This window comes from Mustela putorius, unplaced genomic scaffold, assembly GCF_011764305.1.
Source record: "Mustela putorius furo isolate JIRA1106 unplaced genomic scaffold, ASM1176430v1.1 tig00003845_pilon_pilon_pilon, whole genome shotgun sequence".
Classification (NCBI taxonomy): Eukaryota; Metazoa; Chordata; class Mammalia; order Carnivora; family Mustelidae; genus Mustela; species Mustela putorius.
In genome coordinates, this window is record NW_025421998.1 from 71,773,280 (window position 1) to 71,800,348 (window position 27,069).

At 35.8% G+C, this 27,069-nt stretch overlaps 1 protein-coding gene across 6 annotated transcripts in view; it reads left to right on the top strand.

Moving 5' to 3' along the window:
• FOXP2 (forkhead box P2) overlaps positions 1–27,069 on the top strand; it is a 546,452-nt gene that overhangs the window by 411,379 nt on the left and 108,004 nt on the right. For 4 of the 6 annotated variants that reach the window (XM_045062894.1, XM_045062893.1, XM_045062895.1 and 1 more), the window contains one exon: positions 14,401–14,475. The exons of the other annotated variants lie outside the window; for them this stretch is intronic. In XM_045062894.1, the coding sequence (XP_044918829.1) occupies positions 14,401–14,475 (75 nt within the window). The remainder of the gene's footprint in view (positions 1–14,400; positions 14,476–27,069) is intronic. 6 annotated transcript variants of the gene reach the window in all.

Below are 27,069 nucleotides of genomic sequence, written 5' to 3' on the forward strand. Positions count from 1 at the left end.
TAAAAAATAAAAGATATTCAAAAAATAAGATGCGCGCGTTACTGTTTGGAACACACACATACCCGTTGAGATTAGTGTGATGTGATTTGTCCTGCAGCTGCTTCAAATTAAGAACAGGTGTGGAAGACAGATTATGCAAATACTCATATTAATGTAATTGTCAAATTGGTGTGTTTACCATTGTGCTTTTAAAGAGTAGACTGTACTCCTATTTTAAATGTAAATTAGCTTCATTCTTGAGAGCAGCTATTGGATAATGAAACTTGGTCCTGGCTTAGAAATGAATAATTTCTAATAGACAGTTACGCAATTCTACAACTTGACATTTTTCTCTTGGTAAACTGTTTCATATACTTAAAAATGGCAACTCTATATTATTTTTAGTACCTATATCGTCATGGTGGCTTTGTGAAAGTTTGAGTTGATCCTGGCACTGGGCTACAATTTTCTTTTTCTTATTGTTATGCGTAGTGATTACTGTGATAGCTTTTCCTCTCCTTCCATCTTTTCTAATTCAGAACTCATCTCAGCTGCCCATCTTGGGGGGTCTAAACTGTCAAAAATAGATCCTCTGGAGAAATTGCATTATGTTTATTTTAATAATCTTACCTCGTGGAATCTAGTTACCTTCAATTGTATTTTAATTTTTTAAGTGTCACACACTAATTTTGATATTTTAAACCATGTTTTATGAATACAACACAGCCTTTTACTGCCAGTGCACTCATATATCTGTGTGAGGATTTTGTACTTGCTCAGTGTCATGACACAGCCTCCTCTGCCCAGTAAAGGGCTTTATCTTGGTCCCCAGGTGGCCTCTTCAGCCCTGTAGTGACAGGTGTCATGGGTGATCATATCAAAGTGGGTGAACAGGCCAATGGAAAGGAAAGCTGAGACATCAACTAGAGACGTTAGAGAAGTCACATTTCTCACGTTCCCATTCTCTTGTAATGCTTCTTTCTCTTCAACAGAAGAGAGATCCTAAAGCATTAAGGATTTTATTTCACTTGGCTAGAATATACTTGATGCTCATTGATGTACCTGGTAATATGTTTATTTATCCTGTCTTATTTCAGAACAGGAAGCAGACTTGGGAAGGTTAAATTACCTTATCTAATGTCACATAGCTGGTCCTTTGAGCTGCAGCGTGAAGTCAAGTCAGTCTGATTCTAGTTTCTGTGCTTTTTGCCCTGATTTTCATCATTGGTAGCATATGCCTCTTAATTACTGTCCAAAATATCTCTCAAATTTTTTGCTTTTGGAGGACAAGGTAAAAATAACAGGGATGACAAAGTATTAAATGGGAATACTGCCTTTTCTTGGTTGTCTGCATTTTATAGATTCTAGGTCGATTTTTGGTTAAGATAAAGCTGTGGTTCACATGGGAAAAGGATGGGGGGGATGCATGGAGCCCCCTCCAAGGAGGAGTCTCCAGCAGCACTACCCTTAGAAGATTCCACTGGAGTTCTTCTGACTTCTCATATTCCTTTCTCTCCCATGCTTCATCATCTCCACCTGCTTGGAGGCACTGCTGAGAAGGCAAGGGGACTTGATGGTGAAGTTAGGTGTTTACCCAACCATGAATAGAAAAATCTTTTGATAGGAAGAAAAAAAAAAGTAAGGGGCAGGGCTGTACCTCATTGGCATTTTTCTTGGCATCATGGGGGTTTTCTGTATCTAATGGTAAGAGAGTTTCTGTGACAAAGAGTACTATTTTTTAAATAATTGATCTCTTTCCTTCGGGTTTCCTCTCTACCTCCTATCACTGTGAGGAGGGGGAAGAGGTTGATAGGGAGCAAATGATAATCAGAGATGCCAACAAGATAAGCTTCTGTGTGTGCAGCTTGCAGTCTCTATTCCTCATTAAAGAGTCTATCATTTATCATTATTGGCAAGAAAAGGAGCTGCCACTGAGACCAACAGCAGATAAAAAGTAGCTGATCCAAGGGCTGCTGCTGCTTTCCCCCGCAGGGATCAGAAAAAGAACTGCCACAACTTCCAGTCCCCTTGTCAGTTCCTAGGGTGACATGATTTGAATTGCTCCCCACCAAGGAGTGAAGCACACAGTAAAGGAGATTGTGATGCGTTCTGAATTTGGACAAATGAAAGTTGTGTCAGTGTTTTGTTTTGATACATAATAGATACAGCAGTTGGTCTGCATAGTTCATTCATTGAATGGAGTCCTAATCCCAAAATATACTCTGATGGAAAAGATCACTGAGAGGTAATGAAAGGTCTCGCCCTGACCAAAAACTTCAGGGACATCTAGGCTCAGTGCCTTTGTGAAGGGCATGATGCCCTTCATGAGTTAAGTGATGAATGCTTCCTCTTGGTCCTGCCACTCCCTACTTTTGATATATCTGATCAATTTGGTGACAGATGCATTTTGGAAGTACTTTAAATAAGAGTGTCTTACTTCTAGTTTGATGTTTAAGAGTGTATCCCTACAAGACCATCAGCTAATGTGAGATTTCTGTTAACAAAAAATGAGTAACTATGGATACTTTTTTTGTTTTTGAAGAAAAAGCCCTGAAACAAGTTAAAGACTACTTACTTAGTGCATCTGATTTATTACTGTCTGTTTTTATTCTATGTACTAAATTAGTAGTTTAACTTACTTTATAGTAATTTTATGTTTTTCAGATATGGAAATTATACACAAAATGCAGGGGTGTTTTGTTTTATTTTGTTTTGTTTTGTATAAAGCTAGAGAGGCGTTTGAGTTACAAAATATTAAATCCCTACCCTGAATCCTTGGGGTCTACCCCTATGTCCATCCATTCTTGGACAGCGTGTCAAGGTGAAAAATCCAAGGTTTATTCTGTGCTCAGCATCTTGATTTGAAATATTCAGAATATAGACTTTCTCAGAAATTGGAAGCTGGTTTAATACATTGTGCCAGCCATCCTGAAAGCCATTTCAATAGACTCTGTACCCTGGCATTTGTTTTAGAAATAATTGCATGCAAATGTAGTTTAACATCTGTACTATGTCTCTTAATCCTAACCAGGCATTTTCCATTAGATGTAGTCTGAAAATCACATTAAGAAAAATATATCATCTGTGAAATTATATTCTGAATGCCCCAAATAGCAAAGAAAGGGGCAATATCCAGTTAAATCTCAGACGAAGCATTCCTTTCTTTTTCTGAACCCCAAATTTTAGAAAGTTCATTTCATTTCTTTAGTGCTGCATTATAAAATTGAACTGAGATCTTATGTTTTCTCCAAAGTTTTCAGTGTAGTTTACCACAAAACTTTCTCAAAGAGAAAAATATCCCGGTATTTGTCAAATAAGTTATTTTCTTACTTTTGTTTGGTAATGCAAAATTTATTTTTGTATCTTTATGGTGATGCAATTCATACATAGTACATTTTAGTACACTTCCATTCTTGCAAGCAGAATTTTCTAAGTGAACTTTTGATACCGAACTGACTTTAAATACTCTAATTGGTTAGTATATTTAGAGAATTAGGGAAAAATAGTAAGGAATAAGACATATGTAGTGTTGTAGAAGAGCAAGTGACTGGAAGGAAGCGCAAGGGAAGTTCCTGAAACAAAAAGTGATTTCTTGCCATCATAAAGATTATCAAAGAATCTCTTGTACCATTGTGCATTGGCCGCAGTTACTTCTTTAGGATGATAGAGTACTCTAAATACCTCAAAAATGTTTTTATGTATTTGACCCTTCATTGAGTCCCTCCAAGAGAAAAGGCAGATGGTGTCCACATTTACTGATGAGAAATTTGATGCCCATAATGATCACGTGGCTTTACCTGATGCTCTTGAAGAGCCATCCTCTGCTTCTCTTTCTGTCCTCAACCCTGCCACCCTTTCTTTTCTCTGGCTTTGCTGGGCCATCTGTGTTTCTCTGAATACAGCAGGGGGTCGTTTACCTTCCAGCCTTCAGATAGGCTGTTCCTTTGATGCCCCCTTCCTTCACCCACCACATACCCTTTTTGTGTACTAACATCTACTCATTATCACCTAGTCTAAAATCCCTTTCTGTTCCTCCTCTGTGCTCCCATAGTACCCATAGTACTATGCATACAACTGTTAGAGCATTTAGTATGTTACTAATCATTAGTAGTTTGCCTCCCCAGTTTGACTATAAATTCTTTGGGCTAGGTACTCCCACTTGACTTTGTATCCTAATTCTTAACTTAGGAAGTGGCATTCTGTAGTACTTCACAGAAGTGCGAGAGACACCCACCCAAATTTTGGTTCAGATGCCAAAGGTCTTGACACCCCAAACACCAAGAGAACTTGAGAGAAATTTTATTCTTCATACAAAAACAGACTAATTGGACACAAGCAGGTCTGGGCTGGCTTGAGAAAGTAGAAGGAATGGGTTTGGATCTTTATACGGCCTATGGGGTAGGTTGGGGAAAAGATCCCTTGAGCAGGGACTTACATTTCCCTAGAGTGGCCAAGGCAGAGGAGTGTGCACCAGCTTTCCACCCAGATGTGGGGACACAGGGGAAAGGGAGGTTGAGACTTAAAAAGAAGTCAGGAGTCAAAATAAAAAGTGGAGTCGAACTCTTTATTTTACAATAAAGACATATAATATGTGATCATGAAATCTTTGGTAGATTAAATATGAGCAAACTACAGAGTTAGGCATTAGCCTTCGTATCATGAACAGATAACATTTTAAGCCCCTGCATGTCCTGTACTGATATACAGAACTATGATTCTGTAGATTCTCAATTCTTAGAGAAAGTTGTTTATTATGGCATATTCGACCTTATTTTAACCTCCTCTAACTCAAGGTAACAAGAGACACATCTGCATTTTCTTTTAACTACAAAGTAAGAAAGAAGAGCATAAAATGAAGGACTGTTATTCTTAAGTTTGCATAAGTAGTTTCTTCATAACCTTAATATACCTGGGAGAAAAAAAAAATCCTGTAGTAGCATCTAATAAATAATTATTTATTTATTAAATAAATAATTTAGTCCATCTAATAAATAATTATTGTATATTTAAAATTTTGTCTTTTGCTCTCCAGATGTTCATGAGAAATCCAGTTCCCCATTTTTTTCCCAGAAGAGCTGAAAATATTTTCTTGAATGAAGCAAATAAGCATACCACAAGTAAGCAAAAAATACAATAGTCTAGCAGTATTCTGCGGGAGCATTCCATGGCAGAAGTATCTGTTGGCTGCTGCCTTCATTCCCTCTTAGAGCATAATAACTACATCACTTGTAGGAGCACTATGGGCATCTTTTGTTTTTCAGTGGCTTAAGGCACATGAAAGTTACTTGATTAACATCCCTGGAGATTCGGATTGTCTACCTCATCAGCGAACAGGTGTAGGTCTTATCCTTCTCACAGGCAGCAGCCGGGTCATCTACCCCCTCCTTGATCTCAGCCTCACCTGTGCAGACAGCCGGGCCCTGTGGGTGAGAGGTGTCCATATCATTTCTATTCTTGGCTCCTCTGCTGAGATTTCTAACAAGGGTGCCAATTAGTGCCAGTTATGATGGCAGCTTTCTGAGGTGAATAAGACAGGATTGACAAAAACAGGGCAAAAAATCTGACTTCAACATTGTTATATTCTGTAATTTTTCTTAATTCTTCAGTACTTTTCACCATGAAATGGGGATCAAATCTTATTTTAGGAATTTCAGAGGACTTAATTGATTAATATTAAGTACTTTAAAATTTCAAATCCTCCAGAGACCATGGCTACAAACTGAAAAAAAAAAAAAATGTTGACTGACTAAATAGTAGAATGAAAGAATGAAAAGAATGAAAAATTGCCTGTCACACAACTATCCGAAAACAAAAGACTGTTTCTCCAAGTACGATCATAGAAGCTATAAAACAAAACCACCAAGATGCTTGTTAAAATGTGTATTCCTGTACCCAATCCCAGATCTTTTGAATCTGAATCTCTAGGAACGTGGCCTTGAACCTGTGATTATAAGAGCATGTCCAGAGATTCTTTAATATGCTAAAGTTTGAGAACCTGTACAGTATATATCCAGGATATATAATGCCCATTAGCCTTAAAAATAAGTAAAAGCAGGGCCTTTTGTAAATATTTTCAGCTCCCTGGACTTCCATGTCCCTCCTCTGCAAAATGATTAGTGATTCCTTACTGACCACATCATGCGGCCATGATCTCCTCAATACCTCAATACCATGATCTCCTCAATACCATGTGGGTTTTGCAGTCGGTGCCATAGAAAAAAAGGAGAGCTGGGCTACCTACTTGCTCTGGATGAAGAAAAAAGGCTTCAAGTGTGTGTTCACATTGATTGAGTCCTCCCGCTTCTCCTCTGTGAACTCCAACAACACCAACCACTTTGACCCACTGGACTTAGGAAAGACACAAAATGTTTTCCAGGCATCAGTTCTCTTTCCTTTACCTCCCCTATCAGAGATAGGCAGCTTTGAATCTGTTTTTTAAACAGGGGGGCCGGAGAAGGATGAAACAATTTGAATTTGCTAAGTCAACAGAAAACATCCTAGTCCAACGCTGGCCACACTCATCCTGAGGGCCGTTTCCATGAGATATAATGAATGCCCTTAAAACAGCCTACCAAGGGCGCCTGGGGGGCTCAGTGGGTTAAAGCCTCTGCCCTCAGCTCAGGTCATGATCCCAGGATCCTGGGATCGAGCCCCACATTGGGTTCTCTGCTCGGGGGAAGCCTGTTTCCCCCTGTCTTTGCCTACTGTGGTCTTTCTCTGTCAAATAAATAAATAAGGTCTTTAAAAACAAACAAACAAACAAAAAGACAGCCTACCAAACCAACAAACGTTAACAGTTGGAGAAGAGGCCAATCAACCATTTAATTTTTTCTTGTCTTATATACCATGTCAAAAGTGACCATACTTCTTGCCTAGCTAAATACTTATTAAAACATTTTGTATCTTTAAAATGTAGAGACTGTGGGAACACCTGGGTGTCTCAATGGGTTAAAGCCTCTGCCTTAGGCTCAGGTCATGACCCCAGGGTCCTAGGATGGAGCCCCACATTGGGCTCTCTGCTCAGTGGGGAGCCTTCTTCCTCCTCTCTCTCTGCCTGCCTCTCTGCCTATTTGTGATCTCTGTCTTTCAGATAAATAAATAAAATCTTTAAAAAAGAAAATAAAATGTAGAGACTGTGGTGCCATTCAGATATCATTATACTTCAAATACTACAAGATGCTTAGGTTTAGGGGCTTGTTTTATTTTATTTATTTATTTGAGACAGAGAGTGAATTAGAGCGCCAGTGGGTGGGAGAGGGGGGACAGTGGGAAAGGGGGAGCAGCCTCTCCACTTCATCCCAGGACCTTGGGATCATGACCTGAGCTGAAGGCAGACACTTAACCAACTGAGCCACCCAGGATCCCCAGATGTTTAGGTGTTAAACATGTTAAAGAAAGGGGCACCTCGCTGACTCATTTAGTGGAGCATGCAACTCTTGATCAGGGTGTGGGTTCGAGCCCCAAGATGAGTGTTGAGATAACTCAAAAAATAAAATCTTAGAAAAAAAGTTAAAGAAAATTTGAGCACAGCTTTCGCCAACCTCAAGAAATAAACTACAATTTGAAACATTTTCGTTTGTTATGAAAGATCAATATATGTTTCTTGCCTATTTTTCTATGGAAGGTATACCTTCAACTTTACAAAATTATATTCTTTCTTAAAAGTCACTTTATTTTGTCACTGAAACACACTCATTAATTTTTTACTTTGTTGCATCAGATTTCTAAAAAAGAAAAATACATTTCCTTTTATTTTTATTGAAGTATAATTGACATCCAATAATACATTAATTGAAGATGTACAACATGGTAATTCAACATTTTTATACATTATGAAATGATCACCACAAGTCTAGTGAATATCTGTCACCATACAAAGTTATTGCAAATATTACTGGCTTTATTTCCTATGCTATACTTAACCTCCCTGTGACTTCTTTATTTTACAACGGGAAGTTTGCCTCTCTTCATCCCTTTCACCTATTTCACCCATCCTCCCACCCCTTTGGCAACCAACAGTTTGTTCTTGGTATTTATGGATTTCTTTCTTTTTTGTTTTCTCTTTTCATTTGTTTTGGGTTGTCTTAGATTCACATGTAAGCGAACCTATATCATATTTGTCGGATTACTTCTCTTAGTAGAATACCCTGCTCGTCCATACATGTTGTGGCAAATGACAAGATTTCTTTCTTTTTTATGGTTGAGTAATAGTGCATTGTATGCATATATACCACATCATCATTATCCATTCATCTATCAATGGACGCTGGCTTGCTTCCTTGTCTTGGCTATTGTAAACAATGCTGCCATGAATATAGAGGTACATATGTTTTCAAATTAGTGTTTTCATTTTCTTCAGATACAGAAGTGGGATTGCAGGATGGTAGGGTAGTTCTATTTTTAACTGTTTGAGGAACTTCTACACTGTCTTCCACAGTGGCTACACCAGTTTATATTCTTACCAGTTGTGCCTGGCAGGTTCCTTTTCTCCACACCCTTGTTGACTCCCGTTATTTCTCGTCTTATTGATACTCACCAATCTGACAAGTATGAAGTGACATCTCATGGTGGTTTTGATTTGCATTTCCCTGATGACGGGTGATACTGAACATCTTTTCATGTGTCTATTTGCCATCTGCATGCCTTCTTTAGGAAAAATATCTAGTCAGGTGCTCTGAACTGGATTGTTTGGTATTGGTCGTATGAGTGCTTTATATATTTTGGATATATTTTTTAAAGATTTTATTTTATTTATTTGAGAGAGAGAGATCACAAGTAGACAGACAGGCAGGCAGAGAGTGTGGGAGTGGGGGGTGGTGAAACAGGCTTCCTGCTGAGCAGAGAGCCCAACTTGGGGCTCAATCTCAGGACCCTGAGATCATGACCTGAGCCAAAGGCAGAGGCTTAATCCACTGAGCCACCCAAGTGCCCCTATATTTTGGATATTAATCCCTATTAAATATATCATTTGCAGATATCCTCTATCATTCAGTAGGTTGCCTTTGTGGCTCATTGTTTTCTTGACTGTTACAAAAGCTTTTAGCTTAATGTAGTCCCAGTTGTTTATTTTTGCTGCTGTTGCCTTTGCTGGAGGAGACAGATTAAAAAAAAAAAAAAAGTATTGATAAGACTGATGTCCGACTATTTACTCCCTGTATTTTCTTTTAGGAGTTACATGGTTTCAGGTCTTATGTTTAGGTCTTTAATACACTTTGAGTTTAAATATAAACAGTATTTTTTTTTTTTTTAAGATTTTATTTATTTATTTGACAGAGAGAGATCACAAGTAGGCAGAGAGGTAGACAGAGAGAGAGAGGAGGAAGCAGGCTCCCTGCAGAGCAGAGAGCCCGATGCGGGACTTGATCCCAGGACCCCGAGATCATGACCTGAGCCGAAGGCAGTGGCTTAACCCACTGAGCCACCCAGGCGCCCCTAAACAGTATTTTTTTAATCATGTAAGAAAGTCCAGTTTCTTTTCTTTTTCTTTTCTTTTTTTTGTTTTTTTGCCTTTCTTTTTCTTTCTTTTTCCTTCTTTCTTTCTTTTGTATATAGCTGTCTAGTTTTCCCAACACCATTTGTTGAAGAGACTCTCTTTTTCCCATTGTTTATTCTTGCCTCTTTTGTCATAGATTAATTAACCATATAAGTATGGATTTGTTTCTGGCCTTTCTGTTCCATTTTATTGAGCTGTGTCTATTTTTGTGCCAGTACCATCCTGTTTCGATTACTGTAGATCTGCAGAATGGCTTGAAATCTGGGATTGTGATAACACCAGCTCATTCTTCCTTCTCAAGTTTGCTTTTTGGCTATTTGAGATCTTTTGTGATAGCATATATATTTGTGGATGATTTGTTTTAGTTCTGTAAAAAATGCTCTTGGTAGTTTGATAGGGATTGCATTGAATCTGTAGATTGAGTAATATCATTTTAACAATATTAGTTCTTCCGATCCATGAGCATGGTATATCTTTCCATTTCTTTGTGTCATGATCAATTTCTTCTATCACTGTTACATAGTTTTCAGAGATATTTTACCTCCATAGTTCAAATACTTTTTATTCATGCAAAAGAGGCTTTAATTTGTATCATCAAGTCTAGTGAGAGACTGAAAGCTATTTGTATACAGACACAATGTCTTGGGAATTTGTGCATACTTTACAGTGTATAATCATAACAATGTGTACATTGTAGAATTTTAATAATATTTTTATTTGAAAAAAATTGAATGAAGTAGTAATGAGAGCTAATAAATATTAAGTATACAGTTAATAAAAAAAGTATATGAGTACCAGCACTGTTCTAGATACAAATTAATCTATTTAATCGTATGATGGTATTACTTACATCCCCCACTTAGAGAGAGGGGCCAAGAGGGGCCAACTAACTTGTTCAAGGTCACACCACTACTAAGTGTTGAGTCAGGATCTGGACCCCGTCAGACTGTCTCCAGAGTTGGTATTTTTATTTTCAGCACTAAATGACTTACTTGTAATTGTTGCAGCAGAAATTACAATGCTCTGCATTTAACTAAAAAATGGATTCCTTCTAAAGTTAATATTGAAAGCTCATTCCAGTACACTGTCCTGGCCTTTTCACTGTTAAAAGGTTCTTTGGTGCTTATTTGAAACAGATGCAAACACTTAAAACATCCATTCACATTGTATTTCCCTGTGATTTGCTAGAAAATGTCAGGTTGCCTCCAGGAGACCCATTTCTAAATGACTGATTTCATTCACCTTGCTACTCCTTTACAGGCTTGCAACTTCATGAATCTGTTAAAGCATGGTTGACCGGAGGTTTATTAGCCATTCTTGCCAATATCCTATCACTTTCTGTTGTAGAAAGCTCAGGGACAGCCAGGAGAAGAAGCTGGGTGGGTTTTTCAAAGCACAGTTTCTTCAAACAAGTCTTTTGGCAAGCGATGGTGATGGGCTAATGGTAGTGCAAAATTTATTCTCACATACTTTTAACTCCAGGACTTATGAGTTGGGAGTTAAAAGCTTTTGTTTATCAAATTTGCTGTCTTCTGTTACTGTTCTTCAGTAAACTTTAAAGTTTTTGGTTTTTTGGAGGGGTTTTGTTTTGTTTTGTTTTGTTTTTGTTTTGTTTTTAGAGACAGACAGACAGTGGGGCCTGAGGCAGAAAGAGAGGGAGAGAATCTTAAGAGGACTCCATGCTCTCCATGGAGACTGACTCAGGGCTCAGTGCCATGACCCCAAGATCATGACCTGGGCCAAAATCAAGAGTTGGTCACTTAACTGACTGAGCCATCCAGTCACCCCAGTAAACTTAAAGATTAATTAAGTTAGCTTTCCATTTTCACAAATATCGCTGTTTAACTCTATTTTTATTACTTAACTCTTTTGTTTAAACTGTATATATTTGATGATTTTGCATGCAAAGTGACAGGGGTTTAAAAAAAACTGTCACTGTTGATGGGGCCCCTGGGTGGCTCAGTGGGTTGAGCCTCTCCCTTCGACTCAGGTCATGGTCTCAGGGTCCTGGGATCAAGTCCCACGTCGGGCTCTCTGCTTGGCAGAGAGCCTGCTTCCTCCTTTCTCTCTGCCTGCCTCTCTGCCTACTTGTGATCTCTCTCTCTGTCAAATAAAATAAATAAATAAATAAATAAATAATCTTTAAAAAAAAAGTTACTGTTGAGTCCTTGGTTTGTGGCAGTCCATATCTCTCTTGTCCCTAAGGATAGATAATGTGCTTTATTTCTATCTGTGTTAATAAGAATTATTTGGCATTATCAGTGAGTGTTTCTGTTAGTCAGAGTTTCCGGTTAATAAAAAAATGTGATACTATGGAATCAAAAAAATAATGAAAATAGGGGCACCTGGGTGGCTCAGATGGCTTAGCCTCAGCCTTCTGATTCTGGCTCAGGTCATGATCTCAGGGTCCTGGGTCCGCATCAGTCTCTGTTCTCAACAGAGAGTCTGCTTAAGATTCTTTCTTCCCTCTCTCTCTGTCCCTCTGCCCCTGATTTCTCTCTAAAATAAATAAGTAAATCTTGAAAAATACAAAATAATGAATATACACTTCGAACAATGAAAACTTACTTTAATGATTCTGAAGGTCTTTCAGAATCTTGCTTTATACTAAAGTTTACCTCATTGTTTATCAGTTAAAATCATATTTGGAAAATGTTTGAGAAGCAGTTAAAGAAAGTACACTTGAATTCTACTCAGATTCATTGAAATTCTAGGTCTAAGTCATCTGAGCTAAGAATGGAGAACATTCTCTTTCAACATGAAGCTCCAGGCTACTTTATCCCAGAGCTCTTATCTGTAGAGAAATGTAGTCAAAATCTCCTTCTTATAATGAAATGCTTCTGATTGCATTAAATTAGTCCCTACACCATTTTATTGCATAGCACATTTTGTGTATTTTGATCACTGGGCTTGTACATTGTCTGGCAATTTCCTGTTTGTATATTCCTCGAGTGCTGAGACTTACTCGTCTCTGTATCTTCCCTTCTGACCTTGTGATTGTGATGGCGAATCACTCCAACATGTTTTGTAGTAAACTGGAGACACGGAGGACAACATTGTATTTAATTTGGATGCTCTTGAAAGAGTTTCAGGTGATGTTGCTTATTTATGGAGTTTAGTTTTTAGTATTAAATGTGAATAGTGTCACGGCACCTTTGGAGTTCTGGTGATGCTCACTTATTTTTGGTCTTGCGTAGATGAGTGTTGATCTGAGAATTTTTTTGTGTGAGTCTGGTTCATTACTATGGTATAGAGTAGCATTTCATTTTTTTAGGATGCTTATGACCTTGTTAAATAGCAGTCCAGAAATCATGTGGCTTGTTTTGATTTTAACCAAAGTTACAGCTGCCTAGCTGTAAAGCAGTCAGTTTCTCTTATTATGACTAGTTCTTCAACTTGTACTGTTTTAAATTGCCTGCAATTAGCATATTTCAACCTTATTTTTAGGTTTAAATTGCAGTGTGAGAGTGTACTCTCCTCTTAGCTAATTAGTGCTATCAAGGAACAGTAGGTTACCTCATTAGTACCATGTGCATTTAATTAAAGAAGAGAAAATTGGAGTTAACCTCATAGTTAATATTTTCACAGAGTGCTACAATGCCAACACCTTCAATTGGAGTCACACCCCTGTGTATCTAATTATGCACTGGTGCCAAATAAGGTTAGCAAGGGTACTACAAGGCTGTTGACAAAATAATTTAGATGAAAACGTGTTTGTTGGATTCTGACAGTAAAATACAACTTGAACATGTTTTTTTTTTTTTTTCTCCCATAGTCCTCATCTGCCAGCATCAGGTAACATACTTCTTCATAGGAAATGAAAGGAAGGGGCTATTTTGGAAGCCATTTTTCCTGTTTGAATTAATGTTGCTCTTATCTTGCAGAAAATGGCATATAGCCATGTAGAGCATATACAATCCGTTTCTTAAACAGAGACCCTGAACTTCAGAGATGTATTTGAAAAGAATTATTTATAAGATGTAATATTTACATGCATCAAACCACTACAAATACTCCCTGACACCCCTACCACATCCCTCCTTGCTTTTCTTCTTTTCTGATATAATTTCCCTTGTGTATCTTATGAATGGGGATCATCCTTTCATATCATACATGAAGTCTAAGGATGTGTTGTCACATGGTCTATTCAAATGCAGTGTAATCCTTTTGCCCTTCAGACATAATCTTTGAAATGTCTAATGCTACTTAGGTAAAAAATGACATTCCATTGTCATTTATCAATAAATAATCACTTTGCTTTTACAGATAAAAATGCAAACTATACATTTGAGTATATAGAGTAGTTCTCAATACTAGTGGCAAAATTCAACAGGTTATTTAGCTGAGGGTATAGAGTTTGGCTGCATAGTCTCAAATATATATTTGATGGCAGTGTTTGCATTATAGTAATGTGTGGCCAAGGCAGTTTAAAGAGATTCTTGTGATTATTCTCACACTTCATGACAAACCAGGATTTATGTTCATTTGTGTTGGTTATAGTTGAGTACAAGTCAGTAGTTAACTTTTTCAAAAAGAGGTGATTAAAGTTTTAAAGACAAATGCCATCCCATAAGCTAAAATCACACTACCATTTAAATTTATAGGAGTATTCATTAACATTGGCCATAATTTTAGCTTGGAAATGGGAAATGAGGTTCTTGAGTCAAGATGATGGTAGACCATGAAGTTTTTTGGTTAGTGGTTAATTATGTTCAAATATTCAACTTTGCATCTGCCAAGTTATTTTTATTTTTTAATTCTGTACTATTATTAACTGTGACACAAAGATGGAATAGTCTCATCTATATTCACCTACCAAGATAATTTTCCAAAAATATTTTTTATTAAATGATAATGTACATTATTAGCATAAGCCTTAAGATTGGAGGGGGAAGAAGCCAACTCCTGATTCTCTTTGTTTAATCTAGGAATTGCTTCCAGAAACAAAATTATGTGTCTGTGGCCACTCTTCTGGTGATGGGCATCCTCACAACACATTTGCAGTAAGTTACACTGGGCAACTAGAAGTTCAGCTACTAAGCACAAAGCCATAGACTCAATACCACAAAATAGATTATCTGTGATTTTCTATTAGCCTTTCCCTTTCATTGATGAAGATAATCAGAGATGATTAATATGAAGATATCAGGTTAATTGGTTGGTTTTCTGTTGCTTCTTGTATTCTCTCTTCAATTATATTTCATCATCTATACACTTCACTGTTTCTGTGAGTTGATGGCGTTAAAATTTACCTGAAATATATAAAGGCATATGGTTGATTTACCACTACACTTTTCTTGAACTTTTAGGAATCACTTGATGAGATAGTGTTGACATGAAAAAAAAAATAAAGATTTTGAATAGATACAATACATATTTACATATTTTAGGGGAAAGTTGCTGTTCCATATCTGCAAGTTATCATATAAATATGCCAAGGCCTTCTTTTAAAAACACATTCTGTCACTAGAGTATAATTTGTCTCTTTAGACTATAATATTCAATGAAAATTGCTTTCGTGACCCAATTCACATACCAGTTAGCCTTGGAAATGAATAACAATCCTGAAGTGGCCATTCAAGAATTTTTAAATAGAGCAATTTCATGTTTCCATTTAGCATGGTTTCTACCTGTATTCTTAAGGAATCTTTAAATATGTAAGTCATATATTTTTCATATATAGAATTTTTACTTGTTTCCTTAAGAATTGAGGTGTTTATTTAATTTCCATGGACTAAAGTATTCCTAAATTGGCTCACACCCCCCCCAAAATTTTTAAAGACGCTATACATAGTATTTCTTAATTTATAGTCGATAGAACACATCACAGTTAAGACTTTTATAAATAAATAGTGTCTTCCTGAATAAAGAAGAAATTTCTAATTTCATACCTTGGTTAAAAAAATAAAGGCTTTTCTCAATAAAAAAGGGTGTCAAATTAGTATGGAATGCTATTCTTTGTGGAAAATATACAAACATAAAGCTTTTTTAAAAATGTTTGATTCAAACAAAAATCGTGGAAACAACATAACATAGACTATTTTATGGAAATAGTGAATGCAGAGAATTGGTAATGAATTTTGTACATTAAAACAGGTTTTGCAGTGATTTGAAGTTATCTATTTGGGTTTCATTCATTTTAGTCCTGCAGTGTTTGTGCTTCCTGAACTTTCTTGGCATAGTAATATCTGAAAAAAAGTGCCAAAAATTAAAAAGCAGTGGTAAGTTTTGCTGGAATGATGTAAATTTAGGTGAAAGACTAAACTGACCTAATTTTCTAAATATTTGCTCTATATTTTGAAGGAAGATAAATTTAAGATAAACTTCAAAAAATAACTGTATTCTTTAACTTATTAATAAAGATTCATCCAAAAATATACTTTTAAGAAAATAGTGCATTAAAAATGGAAAAGGCAGTATTTCTAATTGGTAACACTTTTTTCTAAAATAATCCCAATGGAAAAATTGTTTTCATTAGACTGAAGAGTGAGCTGACTAAACTACTAATAGTGTTTGTTCTTTATCTAAAACTACTTCTACCAGTATAAAAAAAAAAAATTCTCTATTCCACTAACGTAAGACTAAATCTATAGCATCAGATCTTTATATTTTCACTGACATGTTTTCAAAATGAAAACAAACCACAGAGAAATTAAATGACTTAACCATAGGCCATTTAGTTCCTCAATGGCAAGGCTGAATTTGTAACCCAAATCTGTGATCATCAGTATTTTGGTCTTTCCAAGGATATGCCAGATTATTTGTGGTTGCCTTGAGGGCTGTGTTGAATGGGAGTCTGACAGGATTGTGGATAGTATCTGGGACAGGAAGACTACCAGGATGAATTAGTGATGTCTGTTGTGGCTGATAGGGAGAGGGAGTATAAGTGCATACCAGGTAGCTCCCATCCCTATGGTGCACCAAACTTAATACTTCAGACTAGTCACTGAGTGACTCTGCAAATGATGCCTCCTGACTTCACAACACTAGGGAATCACTAAATACTAAGTAGGTACTTATTTTCTTTTATTGACTACTTTAGATATAACCTTTCTGCAGGCTAAAGTGGCTAGTCGGATTTAAAATCAAAATGCAAACTAAAATAGATGATATCTGCTATTCACAGTTGACAATGTCTATGCAATGGACATTGCTCTCTTTCAGTATTTAGTATATTTTGTAAGTACCAGTACTCTGAGGTGGTACTCAACTAAGCTCTAAAGCACCATAAGATAACTGGTGGGCTAAATGGAAGAAGAGTTTAGAAAGTATACATACAGGTCTCTAAAGGCAGCCACATTCCTTTATAATCTGTTTAACTGAAGTGTGTAATAAATTGTGAATCACTGTAATAATTCTGAAATATTTAAGAGATCATATATCCCTATCAGTGGATTAATTTAATATCACACATATTACTTCCATGCTTGATCAACCTTCACAAAGAAAAAAGCCAAAATTTTCAGGCAATTGTTCCAAATTGGGAGATTAAATTACTTTTTATTCCCTCCCTCTTAACTTCAAAAATAAAAATCCTGTAAGTTTATTTAAAAGCTGGAAATAAAGTGCCATAAATTTCAGAGAAAAGCCACTTAACAATTACCAAAAGTAGGTTAAAGCTCAAATTCCCTTAAGGAAATAAGTAATATTACATATTTCATATTAAACTGATGTCAGATGCTCTCCATCATACCTTCCCTCCCCGGCATTTCTTCCATCCAGTTCCCAACAAAAGATACAATAAAAATATATTTCAAAGAAGCATTTTCTGGTGTTTTAGCATGCAAGTAGCCATCAGACATTAGCTGTCATCTGAGTTTTGTGCTTCCTTATTAGCACATTGTTGAACAGTAGTGATACATTTATATATCCAACAATAGATTATATTTATTGTGCCTTGACTAATTTATAGCAATACAATAAGGGTAGTAATTGTGCTCCCTTATATCATCCCTACCTGAAAATTATCATCTTAAATTCTATCTACCTGTTGTTTGGTCTCCATAGGTTATATGTTTAACATTCTAAGAATGACATAATATCCTTATTGTAACTTTGAGTTTTATAAGGAAAAGCATTAAGTTCTGGCTTTAAAGGAAAGAGTGTGAGAGTAAGAGAGCTTCTTTGTGAGAGATTACTTTTCAATACTTCCTTTTCGTACTCATTTTTTTTTCAAATGGTATATATTTAACTCTCATCTGGAAAAATCTTCACTTATTTTACTTTGCTTTCAGACATTAGTTATAAGACAGATGCTTTTTTCCCCCTCATGATATATCAAGCAGCTTTATGAATGGCTAACTGTCAGGATCCTGAATTTGCTTCCCTACCACACAATAGTAACCCAAGTTCACTCCCCAATAACTAGACCTTGTTGACACCTCATCTGTCTGAATGGCCTCATTAACACCTACCTGCAGATAACCTTATTGTTAGTCTTGCCTACAGGTTTTTACACTAAGTGAATACTATTTTACATAGGATTCTGCCCTTTTAGCTCCAAGTGCTAAGGCAATTAAGTGGAATGCTTAGAGTCTTTGTCTTTGGGGTATTATTTTCAAAACATTTAGCATTGGGTCAAATGAGTATTTTGATGAATAAAACTTGTTGGACCTATGAAACCAAAAATGAAACTTGCTGGCCTTGGTCCAGTTGGTTTATGACCCATTTAAATTAAATTGTGTTGATCACATTGAATCTCTCCCCCCTACAGATCTTTATTCTGTTTTTATTACTTCCTGAATGTTTTATTTCAATGAGAATTGTGGGTTGGAAGAAATAAGAAAAGAGGAGAGTGACAAATTTTTTTTTTAAGATTTTATTTATTTATTTGAGAGAGAGAAAGGTCATAAGCAGGCAGAGAGGCAAGCAGAGGGGGAGGAGGAGGCAGAGAGCCCAATGCAGGGCTCTATCCCAGGATCCTAAGATCCTGACCTGAGCCGAAGGCAGAGACTTAACCCACTGAGCCACTCAGGCACCTCAAGACTGACAGTATTTAAGAATCACTTATTTTCTGTCCAAATTTTATCTCTCTTTTTAGTCTACATGAATTCTACCCCGCAGTAAATCATCTATCCCATGGGCTCTGGAATCATCTTTCTAGATCGCATATTGGACAAATTACTTACATTTTTTAGCTTCATGCTCTCAATCTGTAAAATTAGGATAATAATAATCTACCTCATAGTGTGGTAATGGGGATTAAATTTTATAATTGGAAAGTAGTTAGCGTGATGACTAACTCATAGGAAGTGTGCAATAGATATTCAAGTCAGTAGCTGTAGTACCATCAATACACTCTTGGTTGGACTAAAGAGACAATTCTGTTTGATGTAAATTTAAGTACATATTTGGTATTAACACTAAATAAGCATTAGGCATTGCACCTTGAAGCATGACTAAGACAGATGGAAATGTTCCTTAATGAGAGGAAAGTCTTTATATTCATTAATTTACATTCACTCACAAAAATCAGTGTTATCCAAATGTTTTCTGATTTGGAAGATAAAGAATCCTTCCTCACCAGATCTAAATGAGGTCCTCTGGCAGCCAAGGAAAATCATTGCCAAAGAAGATTAGGAAAAGTGATTGTACCACTAATTGTATCCAGCTAGAGCACACCAAGATAGAAGTTAGGATATACATAGATGGGGCAGTTCCAGATTACCTCCAGTGTTTTTTCTTCCTTACCTATTTTAAATTTATTATCAGAGATGAACTAGGAGTTAAAGGTAAATTCCTACTGATTGATAGTATTGACAGTTTTAACTAACACGCTATAGGCAGTTAACCAGGGATAATATCGTGGTATCTTTTTTAGAGCCCTTTCTGTAAAACCTAGATTTAACTCTTCACTATTAGTGTAAAGTTGTAGTAGGGTACACTTGAATTAATTATGAAGCAGTACAAATTAGATTTGTTTATTAATCGTGTTCATTGTGAGTAGTTTTTGTTGGAGGTCCTTTGTTATGAAATAAGCCTTAAGATAACCAAATATTTCAAACCCGGACTCTACAGCTGATTTTGTTAATGCCATGGAGTTGTAATATGGTAACCATGTTTAGGGCTACTGTTAAAAACCTTCCAGATTCTTTGTCAGAAATAGAATTAAGATTTCTGTTTTTAAAACCTTGGTTGACATTTGTATGCAACTTCTTGATTAATCTTTTTCTTTCCAAGTGTAATTCAAATATTAATAATTATCTTTACACACCTCACTCAGCTAGGATGTAGCTCCCTGAGCTCAGTTCATTCTAGACACCTCTCCTGAGTGGTTGCCTCTCACCTTCTATTTTATTGCAATATTTGAGATTGCAATGAATTCTCTTGATGTTGGTTCCAAGAAGGACCAGTAGCAGAGCTTTTTCAATGGAGGCTCCTCTTTGAAATTTATAATGAATAATTTACTCCCCTTGATGATTCACCAAAGCATCAGTATGGCAGAAATCAGGAACTGATGAAAGCACTATTTATTTAGTTATCTGGTTTTGTTGTTGTTAATATATTTTTCATCAAATAAATTGATACATACACTAGACTATGTATGTGGCAATAATGTGAATTTGTGGTGCCCATTCAGATAGACTATATGTTTCCTTTCACATTTTAAAGTTATTTGTAATGAAATATTAGTATAGTCTCTACAAATACGAAATGTAATCTGCACTAACTTCTAACAGTTCACTCTATAGTTCTTGCATATTTCTAAAGACTTAAAAAATGTATATTCCATATTTATTATTTGTATTTCTGTTCTTTGTATATTTCTGTTATCATTTTAGCATAATAGTAAGTACAGGCACAAAAAAACAAGTCATCCTTGTGTATAAATCTTCATGACTCGTGAAGTGCACACACACACACACACACAGAAACATACATGCATACATATACATATTTAATGACCAATAATGTAAAAGAATGTATATGTGTTTTTATTGACTTGTATATGCTATTCACTTTTGTTGTCTTCCTTTCAAGTCACATTTTTTTTGTGTTTGTAATTTTCATTAGTCAAATGAGTCATCTGTTATGCATAGGATTAACAAATTAGAGACATCAAATTTTTATCACTGGCACCATTCATGCTGCAATGTATTTACTTCAAAACTATTTCTAAATAACTGGATTTTTCATGTAATTTTAATACATAGGATGTCATGTTAAGCAGCATATAATTCCCATTGACATTAAGACTTCAACCTAAAACTGCATGCTGTACTTTAAATCTTTATTCAGTGGAATTCAGAAAGCTTACATTATCAGAGTTCTGTCGTGCTGTAATCATATAATGATTCCAACAACTTAGATGAAATTGCACATGCTTACTTTCCAATTAATCATATCCTTTATCAGAATGATAATTTTGATGCAAGTAAATTCACCTTATTGGTAAGATAAAGAATAAAGCCTTATACTGAGTTAAAGATTTCAAGATGGAACTTCTATCATATTTAACATTAAAAACAACATAACGCGCTTAGGCTCTTGCAACCATGTTCCCAAGCTCTTTTCCCTGAAGTTGTAATTACTACTCCAGCAGAGATTCCTCCTGTTCTCTCTGAAGAGAGGTAAGATGAGATATTTTGTAATATTGGCAGAAGCAATCTACCTTTCAAATCCAGAATACTAGTTATAACGTCATGCTCCAGATTACATGGGTTGTATATTTAATATTTTCAGAGCAACAATATAATACCTTAATTTTATTTAGAATCTTATATGTAAAATATTTCATCTGGCTAAAACAGACAATATAGAATAGGAATAAGAGACCTTGAGAGTTCTCACTTAAGTACTCTTAAGTAAGAGTATCTTAAGAGATATTACGCTGAAGGGAAGGTATCAGGTAAATATCAGATAAATTCTCATTAAATTAAGCATCATTCATAAATTCACATTGATTGTGTAATTTTAGGGAGAGAGAGTTTTGACAAAATTATGCCATTAAAACTTGATAAACAAGCTTAAATTTTCCTACAGCATCATATATGCATACCTAGTGATTACTTTGCTGATAAATAATTAATACAAAAGTCATATAAAAAATTAATACAAAATCATATGAGTAACAAGCACACTATTGTTTTATCTCTGTTTCTCCCTGAATCCTTGTTCCCTGTAAGTTTCATATCTCATATACTCTTTTAAGGCTGGCAAATATACTTTTTGCATGCCTGCATTTGTCTCCTTATATATGATCTATATAGGGCTCCTTTTAGCTATAATATTCTATCAGTCCATAGAGGATGGAAACACATGCTGGGCACACATCCCTTTTCTCTTTATTTTGGCTATGCAGTATTAGAAGGGTTGTGCCCTATTACTACATAGCCAAAATAAAGAGAAAGGGGATGTGTGCCCATCCTCTATGGACTGATAGAATATTATAGCTAAAAGAGCCCTATGTTTCATCTAATTCAAATACTTTATTTTACAGTTGAGAAAACAGTGATAAAGAATCTAAGTGACTCCCCTAATATCTCTCCAGTATTCATGGAATTCAAGGGGGAGCTATTGATGACCTGATAATTCTTTAGTCTTAAGCCATGGTTCGTGTGTATTAATTTTCACAGATTGTGTATTTTAACTTTATTTCTATATGTAAGGAAAGCACTAAGTTTTTCCAGATGTTGCTAATCACATTTACCTATGAAAAGATTTTAAAAACCAGATAGATTTTGTGATCACTTTTGAAATTACCATACATATTACTTGACTATTTGCAGTTTGTTGAGAACATGTTTAAGATCTCAGTCAGATCTATGAGATAATTTTATTTATATGTAGAGATTTTAGAAAAAGAACAATCCAAGGATTTTTAATGATTCCCCCAGAAACATGACTTCATGAAATCCAAGACTGTTGATTTATTGCTTAAAATTTTTTAATAGGATTTCAGGTAGAAAAAGCCATGAAACCCTTATCGTGGTATATAGGGCATTCCAAAGTTAGTTCCTAATGTTTAAAGGAATAAACTTAATGGTTAACAAAATCTTAATTCTTTACAATCATTTTATATTTATTTAGACTACACATCCGACCAAGATCAGTTGCTCTGTAGAGATGACCAAAGAGATGTCCCCCAGCTTTTTAGCTTATCTGTTTACTCTCTCCCAGATAAATATTATGTCTTAACAATCGAGAAAAAGTGATTAGTAGGTCTGTTATGCCATCCTGATCTTAAAATCCAAACAATAGAAGACATGACAATACTGAAATACCATTTAAATGGGTAAAGCTCAGAATGGATGCTTGAATTCATCAGACTAAAATGCTAAGTCTGTAACATACAATTTTGATCCTATAAAATATATTCATAGCACTCATAGAAATGAGTACAAGGTTTGAATTCTGTTCAGATATTATGGTTCTAGAAAAGTCTTACAAGTACTTGGAACAATCACTTCCACCATTTTAAATTAGTACATACTATTTTATTTTAGTTTATATAGTTTTATATATAGTTTATTATAATACTATAATTGATATCATCATAAGATAATTGTTCCTATTCTTCTTTCTTATAACTTCTAAACAGTCCTCAGTGGCTGCCCATTGTCTCTTGAATAAAGCTTTACAGTCATGTACTTCCCCAAAAGTGGGCTTTTTTTTGCCAAACTTATCCCCTATTATTTCATAAACAACGACATTGGGTCCTAACTGATACACCTTCATGTATGTCCAAAACATACAATACTCCTTTTTTTTTGCTATTCCCTTTCTTGTGTTGTTATCATTTTGTATCATCCTCTCTGTTCTTTCCTGCTTGTCAAATTCTACTGGTTATAAAATCCCAGTTCAGTACTATGCCACATGAATGCTTTTTCACCAATGCAGTCCACATTGATTAATCCCTCTTTTGGTCTTGTTATCCAATCCACACTTTGGAATTATTCTTAGCCCTCTGATATGGTTCCATTCAACAGATATTCACTGAACACATATTGTTATAACTCACAATGATAAAAAAAAATTTCAGTAAACTGAGTAGCCACATGCATCTGAGAAGTGTAGACTGTGAAGATGGGAAGTGTGCAATTTAGTACTCAAAAAATCAAGCAAGTTGTAAAGATAGACTTAATCACTGCGGAATTAGGGACAGGTAGATGGAAGAGATTTATTTGGGGAGAAGTTTTGGGAAAAAAACACACAGATTCATCACACTCAAAGTGTAGAGAATATTCTAGACATTGGGAACAGAATCAGCAAGTTTACAGAAGAGAGAAAAGAAAAGGATGGGTAGTTTTCAAAAGCTACACTTATTGTATCTGAAAAATTGGAGAATATTTCAGGAAAAGTTGGCGTATGTAGTCTTTAAATATATGGACCAAGGCCAAAAGTTGAAGTTTTGAATTTTTAAAGAACTTTAAATATTCTGTAAGATTTTGAGCAAAGAGGGGCACCTGGGTGGCTCAGGTCATGATCTCAAAGTCCTGGGATCGAGCCCGGAATCAGGCTTTCTGCTTGGCAAGAAGCCTGCTTCTCCCTCTCCCACTCTCCCTGCTTGTGTTCCTCTCTTGCTGTCTCTCTCTGTCAAATAAATAAATAAAATATTAAAAAACTACATTTTTGAGCAGAGAAGTGAATGTAACATAACCAGGCTATCCTATTTAAAAATATCCTTAGGAACATTAAGAAGAAGTGATTGAACAAAAAAAATATTGGAATCGTGTGTCTAGGTTAAAGGACGCTGCCCCCCCAAAATAATAATGGTAACCTTAACTAGGAGGAGGACAGGGAAAAAAGTTAAGAGGACAGAGTTAGGGGAGAGTACAATTGTAAATGTTATGTTGCTAATTAGAGAAACAGAAAAAAATCTGTGCCTGGATATTTGGATTTGGTTGACTGTGAGCCTGGTGATATCTAGAACCCAGAAAGAATAATAGGTTCGATGGCAGGCAGAAAGAGGTTGGAAGTAATGAAAGCGTTGTTTGAGAAGTATATTTGCATTGCCAGTGGGATATCCATGTTCAGCAGGTTGTTGGCGATGAGTTGGAGATAATGAATTTTTGGAGGTCATACCGTATGCAAGAGACCAGAATCCATTATTTTCAATGAGACTGTGAAGAGGAAGATGACCATAGATAAGTCACAAATCACGATATTGGCTAAGGGAAAAAAGAAGAACCAGTAAAGAAAGTGAATCCATAACACAGCAGAGAACCAGGAGCAGGAGGAGTCAATGGACAACAGAAGAGATTTTTAACAAGCTAAGAGATTATTCAAAGCTTTGTTACAGACAGAGGAGTGGTTTTAAAACGAGGATGAGACCTGAAGCAAGTTACAGATTTGGCAAGAGTGTTTTCAACAGAACACAGTCGATGACTTACATGGCAACGGAAGGAGTTCATGTAGAGGTGACAAAGGACTCTGGCCCTTTGGGAGAAAGGCTGATTAAAAGGGAGATGATAGGATGGGCCTTGAGGGAGAGCAGGAATGAGGAAAGGTCTTCAGGGAAGGAGACAGTGGAGATGAAAAGATTAAAAGTGAAAGAAGGAGTAAATAGTTGAAACAAGGAATGAAAGATGATGAGGGTTGGATGCTGGCATCCAGGGCACAGATGGAGGTAGTCCTTGAAAGGGAATCAAAACCCACTTTCATTGGGTTTTGAATGGAAATTTGATAAGTAAACTCATAGCTGGGTTTTTACCTGTCTTTCATTATTTTTTCAATCTGTTAATGCCTTGTGACTGGCACTGTGTCCCTCTCCCATGTCACGACATCTGTGTTTGAACTTCGTATCACCTTTTAGGGATTCCTATTTCTATGACAAATGGTGCCAAAAAAGGGAAGAGTATATTGGTGGTTGTTAAAATTTTCTAGTTATGAGAGCTTTACTTTGACCATATTTGTTATACATTAGGAAATTATTAGCCAAAAAGATAACTACTCATTAGAATTTAAACTTAGCAGTGATTTTCTCATAAAGGACTAATAGCATAGTCACAAGATGAGTGCGCTTTCCTTTCTCTCAGAAATTTAAGATGGATTAATATATATCTGAAGAACACTACTTTATGAAACATTTAGATACATGAAGATTTTGAACTTTTTAAGTAATTAATTTTTAGTAATTAATAAAATAAAGCTTTTCACTTTTTAGAAAAACCTTTTAGTGAAAGCAGACATGCAACCAGAATGAAATATATGCAGAAATATTATGATCGTCTATTTTCCACTGTATTGACAGTATTACATTTTAAGAACAATTCAATAACTCAACCACTGAAATTGCCCTTACACCTACTTTTAATTGCTTAATTTTGCGCCTAGTACTACACAATTTGGATACAAAGGGTATGACAGGGTAACATATCCTTAAACAAAAATCCTTCTTTCTCTTCATAAAATCAGAACTAAAGCATAAGGAAAACTAAGAGAGATACAAATAAGGACCTTGGTTTTGGAGCCTTTACAACAGCTGTTATTTCTGCTTTACAAAGTAGATATTAAATAGTAGAATTTCAGGAATTGTTGATAAACTGTTGGAAGTATAATCTCCCCCAAATGATTCCATGACTTCTGACCAAAAAGTTCCTATATCATTGCTGCCGAAAATAATTCCTTTTAACATGCTAACAAAAATCCTTTTCCTTTTTCACTTTTTTCAGTTCTGTGCTAAGCAAATTTATTGAAGCTCTTCAAGCTGAATTAAATAGTTTTTCTGTTTTGCCTTTACTGGGGTTTTGGTGAAACTATCGACTATGTCAGGTTTTAGGAGACAAAATCATAATGTGGTCTCTTTGGCAGAAGAAGCCCTGCCTTTGAGGAATAACCACACTTTGCAATAATTTTGGGTTGGGGGGTTGGTTTTGTTTTTTAAAGATTTATTTATCTTATTTGAGAGACAGAGCATGAGTGTGCGAGTGGGGGCAGGAAGGGGCACAGAAGGAGAGAAGCACACTCCTGGCCAAGTGGGGAGCCCCATGGGACTCCATCTCAAGACCCTGAGATCAGGACCTGAGCTGAAACCAAGAATGGGATGCTCAACTGACTGTGCCACCCAGGCACCCCCACCCATAGTAGTTTTTATTATAGCTATTTACATATATTTTTTTTCTATTGAGGAAACAGACTTAACGGAGAAGTAAAATAATCTACCTAGGGTCATGTTTTAGCAAATGATTAAGCTGAGATTCAGATTCAGGTCTGTCTGATCCAAGATCTCTCCTTTATGTTACATCATGTGTGGCTTTTTCTGGGGCTTTTAATTACTTCCCTACAAATATGATTTAGAAGGAAGCTCCCCCCCATAAGAGTACCTGAATATTTGAATCCTATTAGCTACCTCGAACACTTTGACTTCGCTTTTCTTCACCTCCTGTAAACCAGGGATTTTCAGCTCCACCCGCTTCAGACAGAACACAAAAAAGATTTGACAATCACTGGCAGGCTCTCAAAATTTGATTGTTGGCTTTTTTTTTTCCCAATTCTGACAACTTTCTGTTTTTCTTCTATAAGTTTACATTTCCTTTATCTTTCTTGAACCAACACTTGACTCTCATTAAATCTTCTATTCTTGTCTTTTCTGTTCGACAATCGAAGCATTTATTCAGCATTCCTGAATCTGTGCTATTTTTCTAAGATCTGCCCCT